Source organism: Triturus cristatus, chromosome 1_2, assembly GCF_964204655.1.
Source record: "Triturus cristatus chromosome 1_2, aTriCri1.1, whole genome shotgun sequence".
Taxonomy (NCBI): Eukaryota; Metazoa; Chordata; class Amphibia; order Caudata; family Salamandridae; genus Triturus; species Triturus cristatus.
This window is the reverse complement of record NC_140580.1, coordinates 1,009,432,187-1,009,444,666: the sequence shown is the minus strand read 5'-3', so window position 1 is coordinate 1,009,444,666 and position 12,480 is coordinate 1,009,432,187. Positions and strand designations below refer to the sequence as shown.

The window sequence follows — 12,480 nt, the reverse complement described above, 5'->3', positions numbered from 1 at the left end:
CAAAACATTGACTAAGTCTGTCATTCATACTGTTCCTTCACATTTTTATTCTTTAGCCCATCTTTTGTATGAAGACATTTAGACACCTCACCACTTGTGCACTGTGTGATCACCTGAATACTCAGCACATTGGTTTCAGGCATATGTTCAAACATATCTGTTGAAAAGGTAGTGTTGGAATTTATTCAATTAGAGGATATTTACTGGCCACTGCTCTATTGCTGATGAATATATTTTTTAAATGATACCTCTGTGACATAGTTTTTCCGATCTAGAAAAGATTAATCAGTCACGTGCCTAAGGACCAGTGTGAGGTCTGCATTGTCCCAGGATCAGGGGTTTCAGAGCTTTGCAGGACTGGAATCCCAATCTATACCAAATGCTGCTTAAGGCCTAAAGGAAGTATCAGTAGTTACTAGTGACTAGTGACTGTGGTGAGCCATTTTGTCATTGTCGCCAGTAGATGCCCCGCCCCCATTGCATTAGTCCTCCCATCTGCTTTAAAGGAGTATCAATGACGCAACTAGGTGAGACTCAACTGAGGTGAGGGCCATGATACCACATACAAATCAGAACAGTGTTTGTGGAGTTAATAACTCGTGAAGGTCCTACTCGTGTGGGACTATATTCTCGGAATCCTCCGCACCCCCCCCCCCCTGTGTCCTTTGCAGCTGTTGTGAAACTGCTTGCAAAGGAAAAGGCTGACCGTGAGTGTGTCAGTAACATCTATTGTGGGTTAAAGGATCCCTCAGTGTGGGCAGTGGACCCAACTGAAGTTTGCTTGAAGACTCTCATCATTGAGTCTTTGCTCCTTATTGCTCCTCCACTGGGAGCTTAAGGATCATTGCCCTATTGAGGGTGACTCCTGCAAGAAATGTATGTGCCTCAAAACTCACCCTCTAGTCTAGGCCGATGGTCTTTAAACACTTTAATGCTAACCCCCAAGTTTAAAAAAGCATTGGCATAGCCAATAGGTCTCGCCTTTGGGACCTTATAAGTGTTTAGCCATGCAACAGTTGCATAACTAAACACTTATAAGGTCCCAAAAGCGAGACCTATTGGCTATGCCAAGCGGCCGTGTGGCCGCGAAAGTGAAAGTAATCGTGGTAAAGCGCGATGCGCGCGCCCGCGCACATGCACTGTAGCTCTAGGCTGGCCTGGTAGCACTTTTTGGAGCCCCCTCAATAAGTCTCGCCAGACCAGCGCATGCGCTGGGTCAGGCGAGACCTAAAAACGATATAGCAGGGCCCCAAGAATATCAAACATATTCTCTCACAATAATTCTATAAAGTTGGCAGCTATGAAGATATTTAGCCATTCAGACACTGCAGGTATTTCAGTTATCCCTTTTAAAATGCAATCAACTACATGATTGACAATATTATAGTGGCTGTTCGGACTCTCTAAAAGTGTAGCGTGCACAAACACACTTATTCTCCTTGGAAGCCTCTTCGTCTTTAGTCATGGCTGCCCTGCCTGACTATGTGGCCACTTTGAAAATAATTGTATGCACCTCCACACTTAACTGTCAGGGGCCTCGGGCGAAGTGTGAAGTTAAGGCTGCTCACGAGCACCACAGATTAACATCCAGTCATAGGAAAGAATTTGGCCACATACAATTAGAAGGTGCATTTCAACAGAATAGGAAAGAGCTTCACGTTCAGTAACCTTGAGGCAAAAGCCCCAGACAGGGGTTTTGAACGGATTAATCAAGTGACAAATCCCATTAGAAAGGGCTTTGCTATGTTCGGGTTCCATTGTGTGCACTCGTGTTATAGGTATAGTACTTAGTTTAGTATGACTTAAAGCACTTCTCTTTTTTAAAGTAAATGCAGTGACTGAATTAATAGCATTATTAAGTAGATTACTTTGTCGGTTGAGTTCTGAGCTTCTAGCCCACATTACCTCCGTGAGTACAACTTGGACTGCTCAGCATTGCTATGCTAGAGTCATGTGGTAAAGGATAGTACCTGTTAATCGATTGGATTCTAATAGTAAGAAGTAGCAAGGAGGACCCAGGACACCAGGGGTAAACAACTCCAATTGTTACAAGCAGGAACCCCGGATTGCACAGGTAATGCCCGAACAAGATCCCGCAGTGATTTCACATGACCGAGCAAAAAGGTATTTGAAAATATTTGTGTCGGTGGTTTGGCTAGAACTCTTAGATAGCACCATGCACTTCTGAAGGAAACCCTGGCACACACTGACATTCGACCTCATCTGGCATAAAAATGTACGCCCATTCATTCCCTCAAATCTACATAGAATGCGTTCAGCAATTTGAACAATTCATGCACTCTTCAAATCATGGGATGACTACTGTGCCAGTGGATTAGAACTTTTGATTATTAGAAACGCAGCAGAATGAATAAATGAAGCAACTCTTAATAGAGCGCAAACGCATGTCCAAAGGCATCTTAGTGCTCAGAATCAATACCAATAGCAACAGCTTCACACAATAATACTACCCCAACAGCATAGAATGACCTCATCGAATAAATACATCTTCAGCTTTTTTCTAAATCATGTTCAATGTTTTGTTCATCTCAGCTCCAAGGGAATAATACTCCCTTATAGGAAGAGCTAATATAGAAAACGCTATCCACCGTTGTCTTGATTTTAAAAAGCGAGGTGTCATGAAGAGTTGCTGTTTTTCACGTCTCAATGGTCTTTGGATCTTGTATCTAGGAAGAAGGGATATGAAGTAGAACTTTCTGCTACTATAATAGGCTTTATGGTAGATACTAAGAGTCTTACATTTTAATCCACTGCTGAACCAGTAGCCAATGAGTCTAAGATTCTGACTGAATTCCAATGATTAAACACCACTCTGCCCAGTTTTAAACTCACTGGAGCTTTTGAACTGTATTTTTTGATAACCCGAGATAATATGCAATTGCATAATCCATACACAAATTTATTAGGCCACTGCCCACTTTTGCACTAGATTTTCGTTAAAAAGCATTCATTTTTGCGTAGCTGTCTCAGACAAAACAAGCAGAAACCACCTTATTTACTTGGGACATGAGGCTAAGATCTTTGTCTAGGATGAATCTAAAGTTCTTCACCTTTTCCGACTTCCCAGGGAGAGTACCAGTATGTACCGGTCATGACAATTCAACCACTAGGCTATCCCTGCCAAGCAATGTAATTTCAGTTTTCGATCCATTCAATCAAAGGAAGTTCAGATTTATCCACAATCTGCATATAATCAGCATATAAGACTTTTTCGGATCCGTATTTTCCTGCAACCTGAGCCAGCAGACACATATACAAGCACTGGCAAAGCCAACAAGTCTCACCTTTAGGACCTATTGGCTATGTCAGTGTATTTCAGCCATACTGTATAGCTTACCCTATGCTATGAAGCATGGCTAAAAAAAAAACTATTGTGTCTTTTTGTAGGTGTGCACACCATGCATGTGTGTGCCTACAAAATGACGCAACTACTTTTTTTCTTTTAATTTGCCGATCCAACTCGGTCAAGAAACAGAAATACCAAATAGGAGAAAGAAAGAAGAGGAAGGTAGAAAAACAGTGACAAAGGGAGAAAGCAGGAAAGAAAGAGGACCTGCAATAGTGAGATTAGGGGCTAGTAGTGTAGGGTGGTCAATGAAAGAGATGAGATGGAATCAAACCTAGACAGCCATGGTATTCAATATCCCCAACATTCGGCAGTGCCGGCCAAGAGAGAAATTTTGGCCTCAGCACTTATTCTTTTTCAAATTAAGCACTGTCTGTAGGTAGAGCCGATCCTAACTGAACTCTCAATGGGAGTGGATTTTGTTTTAGAGCTAGGAGAACTTAAGGCAATTTAACCACAAAGCTCCTATTGTCCAAAAACGGATCTAAACCAGTTCAGAACTAGTATGGTTATGCCCATATTATCCATCCACTTGATCAAGGTGCTTTGATCAACGGTATCAAAAGCAACCAATAAATCAAACATGAGATATCTCCACCATCCAGATTCAGTCTGTGCTGGCTTAGAATTGAGACCAATGTGGCCATGAATACCAAGATGATTGCCATCTATCTGCTGGTTTAATTCACAGTACTCCTTAAACCACTGGCAGACAGATTGTCCGAAGTAAGTGAAGGGGAAAATAGTTACCACCTTCAGTGTGGTCTAGGTTAGCAGGGCCGGACTGGCAGTAGGGGGCATCAAGCTTTTTCCCCGGAAGGTAGGATGGGTGAGGGTCGGTTTTGCAGCAGCGGAGGGCATTTTTGTTACTGGGGGCTGTTTTTGGAGCGGTGCTGCAATATCAGCTCCCAGTTACAAAAGCAGCAGTGCTTCACACTTGCACCCCCCTGCCCCCACCCACCCCTGGGGCTGGTTCTACAAAACAGTCAGGGCAGATTTGGGTTCCCTGTCCGGCCCTGTAGGTTAGCCGTCTTACACCTACTGGGAACATTCCCTGAAGTAAACGATGAATTAAGAATAGCCGGTACTGTGATATGTTCCAAGCTAATAGGACAAACATCCTCTGCCAACTGATTTTACCTCCATAAGAGTCTTTTTTTATGTTACACTCAGTCACCATTGGAAATGCATTAATTTCACAGTTACCCCTTTTCTCTTCCCTGGGCCTAACAGTGTCCTTCGTGTCATGTTTGCTACTTTCAGCCTTACTCTCATTGAAGAGGTTATTAATGTTATCAATGACATGACTAGCAATAGAGCTGAAGACTTGCTGTCTTTTCCAAAATAGAAGCTTGCCATCACAAAGAAGGAGCCAATTAACCAAAGAGGACAAGGTCAATGGATGAATAACATCCATGGCATATGGTGTGAATTTATGAATAATCCAAGTTCAAGCACAATGACAAGGTAGGAGAATGACAAAGGACTAAAAACTGGACACCAGTATCCAGGAGGGAGAACCAGTCCTGAGGGGAAGTGTAAAACCTGCCAGCGTGAAGAGTAAACAGAAATGCTACAATGCATCAAATTTCTCTAATCATCCTCTTTCGTAGTAAGACCAGTACAACAGTTCCAAAGTGAGGATTTATGAACCCATGAGCATACTTGTATTGTGGCTGCATGGTGGTGGTCATCTTATAATGAGAAGATTTCAGACTACAGATATAACAGCCAACATTGAATGCTTTGGGTTATTGCCAACTGAGTCAGGAGCTCGATTAATGGGCCAGTGTGGTCCTAGATGCGAAGCAAGCCTGACACACCAAGAGACCATGCCTCTTCTTCCGTCTGTACATCTTAAAATGGGAGGCTAAATGAGTGCGGGCATCAGACCGAAGGGGCAGGTGGTAGGGGAGAGGGAGGCACATATTAGATCAGTTTACTACAGACACATTTAAGCCCAAGGCCTTAAAAATGATCCGCTGCTCTACGTGAAATTGGGCATTGCTGATCCAATTTAGAAAGAGTGTAAATCAGCATAACCACTATATTTTAGAGATGTTGGAGCTTCTGAACTATGTTGGATAGTATACCTAAAAACCACTTATTCACACAATCTAATCTGGATATGATTATGGATTCCACATCAAGAACCTAAAAATAGAGCAGTATAAAAAGAGATGATCCATCTTAATAGAATAATCTGAAGGAAATCAAAAGTTACAACACTGTCTCGCTTCTCAAACAACAGCAATATATCAAGATGAAACCCTAGATTCTTGACTTTGGATGCAGATGATAAAGGGCAAAGCATACCCTGCTCCATAAGGTGCGGTACCATGAAGGAGGAAAAATAAAGTGAAGCCCCAGGGGAAGTTGATTGAAATGCAAGATATGCAGGGAGTTATCAACATTCAAAACAGACAGCACCAAACCTTCTCATATTGGCCCCTAGTGGTTGACAATCATGACTTTGGTTTTGGCTATTTTCAGCATGAGTCATTTTCTGTCCATCCAATTCCATAACAGAAGTAGAAGTCAGGCACTGGACGAGAGAAGCAATGGCTCAACATAAATATTGAGAAGACAGGGGGCAGCGAGGGGTTCTGAGGAACATCGCAATGTAAGAGACTGGCAGTGAAGACGAATGTGGAATCAGAGACTACTCCGATGTTGTCAGAAGAAACGGTGTACACCTTTCTAACCCTCTGTCTTTGAAGCCCAGTGAAGACAGATGGACAAGGCAATCGGTTAAATGTGGCTAACAGATCAAAACAAAAGTTCTGACACAGCCAACATCAGAAACAATTCTGAGGTTGGCCAGCATGGCCAGAAAAAAACCTGGCTGGGCCTTAAACCCAAATCTAAGTCAATATATCTGTTGTATAAACATCCTGAAGCTTCAAGACCTTACCAACATGAGGTAGCGATTAAATTAGCCTTAACGTGACCGTATCAGATGGATCAAAGGAGGGGTTTTAGTAGAGATCGCAGTTATAAACATAAAGTATTGAAAAGGTAACCCAGAACATAGATTTTATATAAGGACAGATTTGAATACTGGAAGAACAGGGTCTGAAAAACTCTTCGGAATCGAAGCAGGGTAGGGAGCCTGGGGCAGATTCAAAACCAGCAAAGATGGACACAATTTGCTAATCATCTAAAAGTATAGAAATGTCAAAAACAGAAGACGCTGTGATGAGGTAAAACAGGATAGAATTGAGTTGTAAAGATGGCTAAGAGAAAGGACTGCCATTAAGAAAGAGTTAAAATGTGAGAATGAGGGACTTGGGAGAAGATGTAAAGATGGGGAATTCATAGGCTGATGGGGAACCAGGGATTGGTGTGATAAAAAGATGAAAGATGTGATGTGGAAACTATGAACTACAGAGGAGAAAAGTAAAGTTGGGGGGACCGTGATTGCTGATAGAACTTGAGGGGGAAACCAGCAGCTGCTAGACAGACATAGTAAACTTGATGAACCGATGAAAAGAAAAGGGTAAGTGATTAAGAAAGTGGACTGGCAAAGAGAAACAGGAGACACAAGAAAGACACCAACTGCAAACGACAAATAAGGAAAGCAGAACAGTTTTAGAGAGACCAGAAAGGTCACCAGAGCAGAAACTGTTCAGTTAAAACTTACAGAAAGACACTGAAAACTGTTACTGGGAAAGAGAGTTAATAAAGGAAGCATCTTCCCCCAAAAGAGTATGGAACGGAGGAAAACGAGAGCCACTGATAAGGATGGGACAGGTGAAGACATCACAAGCTAATGAAGAATTTAGGAGACGACATAAGAATTGTTGAAGATAAAGGAGAATATAAAATAGAAGCTTCCTGCTGAGAGAGGGATGGAAAAAGAGAGCAGGAGGTGGGTAGAGGGAATTGCTACGCACTATATAAAAAGAGAACTAGAACTTCAAAGAAGGGACGGGGAATAGTAAAGTGTATGACTGGATAAAGACAGATAAAAATGAGCTCATATAGAGAACATAAGGAATGCATGAGACTAGAGAGGAGCGGGGAATAGGAGCAGAGAAAACAGCTGGATTGGAGGGAATAAAGCTATCAGAACTACAGACAGGGGCTGATGAGGCCATCAGGAACTACAAGGGAGTGAGTGGAGAGGACACAAAGGGCTTAGGGGTGCGGGCACACAGCGATGGTCGGAAGTTCAGGATTAGGGTGATAGATGCGACTAGTAGGAGCCATTAAGTACGAGAAGGTAGAATAAGGTAGCAGGGCCACCGGGGACAGTGAGGAGGATAACAGGGGGCAGGCAGGAGCACAAGAGGAAGTGTGTGCCTGGCGTGAGACACAGGATGATGAACGCAGACACGAACGTGGAAAGAAAAGAAATGCAGGAGCATCTGTGGGCACGAGGAAGAAAGAAACCCTGTGCGGGAGGGTGGCGAGACGGGCACGGAAAGTGAGGTGTGTAGCGGATCTGAGATAAGGGAAAATAAGAACCCTGGAAGGCAAGGGATGCGGCGAACCGCTGGCGTGAGTGAAGCCAAGAGAGACAGAGGGAGAGGAATTGGCTAAAAGACGCCAGAGGACACAGGGTGAGCCGAGCCTTCAAGGTGAGGAAGAGGGGTACCGATGGAAAAAAATAAAACTACCAGGAAATGCGAGAACTGCTGGGAAGAGAGGAGCGTATGACAGAGGAGAGCGGAAAGAAGTAAGGACAGAGAAAGTGACCGCATGGAATTGTTAGTAGCTATAAAATGACCGGAAACTACGCAATGGAGTATGTTTAGTGGAGAGACAGACATACGAGGAGAGGGATGCAAAAAGGGATACCTTAGAAAAGAGCAAGAATTGGCAAGGAGGGTGCGGAAACTTGGAAAGAAGGGCTCGGTTAAGTAAGACGCGAGCCGGAGAAGCGACGGATGCTGAGCTTAAACGACACCCCCCAAGATCACACATCTAGTAGGTAGTTACAACAGAGTGCACGTGTGCTTCAACGTGCTCCTTCTTTTAATAGCTTCCCATCGCCCCAACACCTTTCCACCTTTACCTCGGAAAACGCCTCCTCTGCGCCGTTTACCCGCAGACACAGCAGCAGGCAGCCCAGCCCCAGCCTCCCCAGCATGGTTCCAGCCAGCAGCAGCAAGCAGCAGGACCGAGGCGCCTCCAGCCACATGGAAGGAAGAAGCGCCGCTCACGAGCGGACCGAGAGCCCACTGGAGGCTGAGGCCACGCCCCCGCCTGCCCGCCAGATGAGAGACACCCCTGACCTGCCTCCTGCTCCCCGTCATCCCACAAAGCAGGTGTGGCCCGACTCTCCAAACACGGCTGTTTATTTCTCTTCCTCAGCAGTATTTTATTCTGTAAATAGTCGTAAAACCGCTGGTTTTATTGGGGAGACATACTTGCGTCAGAGTGAGAGTAAACCTCTGTACTTTCCTGTGCATGCTGCGCGTTCCTTTGATATGTCTGCATTCGTCTGGGAGCTCATTGGCTGCCCGAGATGACGCCCATAGCGGTCCCCATTTACAATGGTCAATGCCATTACAGAGGTGCGTGATCTGTACAACGCACACATTTTCTACCGCCTTGAGAGCTGCTCCACCCGGTGCATTTATTGCGCATTTGTAACTTGTTCCTCTCCCTGACCGAAAGTATGTCTTTCAGCTTCTTATGTTGTGAAGAACGCGGCGCTTCTGATTTGGCCCCCTTGATACATCCTGGACCCTGGTGGTTTCACTGTCTGAATATTGGAGCGGTACTTTTTACGTTTGTTCGGCTGTGTTCATCTACCTGTCCAGGTTGCTTGCTAGTGAATGCCCTTCTAGAGCTCCCTTGGCCCTGCAGCTTTGAGTAGGCTTCCCTAAAACGATCATAACATTCTACTTCTTCTCACTTTGTAAACATCTGCCTCCTCCTAAGTGCCCTATATAACGCAAACCCCATGATGAAAACCTGCCTAGGTCATACTGGGTGGTAATCATCCATTTGGGGGCGCCTTTAAAGCAAACATCTGCCTTGAGCTCCTATGGTAGGTAACAGGTCTATGGTTTAGTGCAAGGACGTAGCTAAGCTATCATTAGTGCTGCAGGTGCCAAATGTCCTCAATTATGGCTGCCTTTTACTACCCAAATGGGGACTGAGGAGACCATTTTCCGTGCTTGTATTAGGGCCCATGCACCCCTGCAACAACACTGGCTCTGTAGATCGAAAGACACCTGTCTAAAGCTGCCTGTGCGGGGAATGTTTAGGTGCAGGGCTCCTTCAGTAGTACACAAGGGCCCAGAGCTCTCCTGGTAGGAATGTGTCCAGGGCTCTCTTGGTAGTGAACATATGTTCAAACCTCTAGGTACTACTGGAAATCTGGCCATAGCTTGTTGGTAGCTCACATATGGCCAGGTCTCCCCTGGCAGCCATCAATGTTTAAGGGGTCCTTTTATAGTGAATATCTATCTAGAATTCTCATAGTAGTGGAGCACCAGGAATTGTGTGCTCCATCATCATTACTAATCACTTTAACTCGTGTGTTCCAATCTAAATTTGTGTGATAACAGATGGCAGCATATCCAGATAAAGAAGTCACATTTATTATATTCATAGGGTAATCGTTGGCTTATGCTTTATTGCAAATTAATCAAATGCCTTTCTAACATGGGTCGAACTAGGGGTAGGCTTCAGCTATTCAAAAGTATTCAATTGTAACTCTAATGTCAATTTCAAAATGATTTCAAGTTTTTTCCTTTCGTTGCAGGTGCCTTACATTCTACTTTGTTAGGAGAATAACCCATTGCTTGGTTCAGAAATGTTAACACAGAACAGGGGTTTCCAACAGGTGCAATGCTTTCTGTGGGGCACAGGAATCTGAAAATGCTCGAACATGTAGCCCACTCTCTTCTGACAAATTCTTTTTTCGTTACTTTGCTTTTATTTTCTTTCTTTTGTTATTGGTTTAATTTTTTCAATATTTTCTTTTATGTTTTTCTTTCTGTTTCCTTAGCTCTTTCTTTTTTTCTACTTCCCTTCACTTTATTTTCACAGTTCTTTTTCTCCCCAGTTCTCTCCTTTCTCCTTCTTTCTTTCTTCTCTGTCTCACTTTCTTTCTCAACTTCTCTTCTTTAATCTTCCTTTTTTCTATTTCTTGCTGTCTTCCTTTCACTTATTTCATTTACTCCTTTCTTCCACTACTTTCCTTCCTTCCCTGTTTTTTGTACTTTCTTTTTCCTGCCCCTCTTTCATCCCCTCATTCTTTCTCTCCTTACCCTCATTTCTAGTTTTTCAGTTTTTTCTTTCCTGTTCTTTGCTTCTTTATTTCTTGTCTTCTTTCTTTCTTTCTTTCTTCTTCTTTGAGTATTTTTCGCACTTTTTTCTTCCTCTCTTCCCTTCTGTATATGTACTCTACTTGCTCTCCTTTTCTATTTACTTTTCTAATTTTTTGATTCTCACTTGTTCTTTCCTTGTTCTCATCTTTTTCATGTCTATTTCTTTCTTTTGTTCCTTTTTCTCTTTCTCCTTTGTTTACTTATGTTCCCTTTTTCTTCCTTTCTTTTTCTTTATTCTCATTTTTTCTCTTTGTTACTATGCCATCTCCCATGTCTTTTCCCTCATTCTCTTCTTTTTGTTTCTGTTTCTATTTTCCTTATCTTCCTTTCTCTTTTTTTGGTTTGTTCATGCCGTTTTTTGCTTCTTTCTCAAACTCTCTACCTCCACCTTTCCCGCTCTTCATTTCTCTCGCTCATTCACTCCCCTTTCTTACTCACTGCTTTCATTTTTTGTATCTCCTAATTCTTTGTTTCACTTGCCTTGTAGGGTACATTTTTTCTTTCTGTTTTCCTCTCATGACATTCTTTCTCTCATTGTCTTTTACTTCCTTTGTCATCTCCTTTCTTCCTCACATTTAATTTTCTTTTACCCTCTTCTTCCTTTTTATTTCTCCCTCTCTTCTCCTCTTTCTCTCTCCCCTTCCTTAATCCTCCATTCTTCATTGCTTTTTTTCGTTTCTTTCTCCCTTAGGTAAAGAGAGCTTGGCCTCGTAAAGCAGTCTCTCGAGGTATTGTTTACTTGTAGACACCTATCAAGTCTGCATGGGCCTCCCAATATGTATTATTGCTGTATGTTCACTGGAGCAGGGCTGTGATACGCTAGGGGCAGTGTTTAAGCTACTTGGACTTTATGAACCCTTACCGGAACACCCTTTATTAGGCAGAAGCTCAGGATGGTTTTCAATGATCGCAAGTAGTTTCCACTACAGAAAAAGTTGGAGACACCATGTAGGAAAAGGGGGTTCTGTTGCAGTACCCCCACACACCTTTTGCCCAATATCCAATGCAAACTTGATTGAGTGTCGGCTGGGTTTCTGATGTTCAGGCTCCCAGCACCAGCGTTCTTTCCCTAAAACGAATCCACAATTGGACCAACTTCAGATACCCCTGTAAGTTCCTAGTAAATGGTACCCCTGGTACCTAGGGCATTGGTACTGAAGAGGGTACCCAAGAGCCGCAACAATAGTTGTGCCAGCCTGAGAACCCCTCACAAAGGCCATGCAAACTGCCACTGCAGCATGTGTGCCTTGGTGCAGAGAAAAACGAGAAGCCGACACGTCACACAGCCCTGTGTGCCATGCCAAAACAGCACTCCTAAAGTATATATAAGTCACGACTCTGGAAGGCCTCTCATCCCTAGGGCAGGGTGCAATATATCTATGGTAAGGACATATCTGCACAAGCACATAATTACCCTGCAATATTAAGTCTATTCTTAAAATTGTAAGTGACAGTGAAACCATATAGAGTTAATGGGCCGTAAACTCCACAAACCCGAGTTTCACATCACCTCGATGGCTTTACTGAACCTAGGAGAGTTTGATATCAGACTACTCCTAATAATAAACCCAACCTGATGCCAGGGTTGGATTTTTAAAAAAATGCACTCGGGGTCCCCTTAGAAGGGTCCCCTGAAAAACCAACAGCTCTAAAGTGTTTCTTGACTGGTCTGAGCCAACATGCTGCCCTTAGATGCTGGTCTGGACAAATGGGGTGACAGCCAGCGCTCTCAGCACCCAAAACAAAGCCTGGGTTGGGTGGAGGGCCTCACATCCCCTCCCAGCCAGGATGAGTAACCCGAAGCGGCGAGCTTCAAAGGCCTCA

General features: G+C 43.6%; 1 protein-coding gene across 4 annotated transcripts in view; it reads right to left on the bottom strand.

Moving 5' to 3' along the window:
• The window catches only part of LOC146868589 (uncharacterized), a 1,503,661-nt gene that overhangs the window by 970,606 nt on the left and 520,575 nt on the right, over positions 1-12,480 (bottom strand). The window contains exon 1 of one of the 4 annotated variants that reach the window (XM_085611727.1): positions 8,388-8,512. The exons of the other annotated variants lie outside the window; for them this stretch is intronic. Coding sequence (XP_085467853.1) covers positions 8,388-8,462 — 75 coding nt within the window. The 5' untranslated portion in view covers positions 8,463-8,512. Of the gene's footprint in view, positions 1-8,387; positions 8,513-12,480 lie in introns of those variants that run through there. 4 annotated transcript variants of the gene reach the window in all.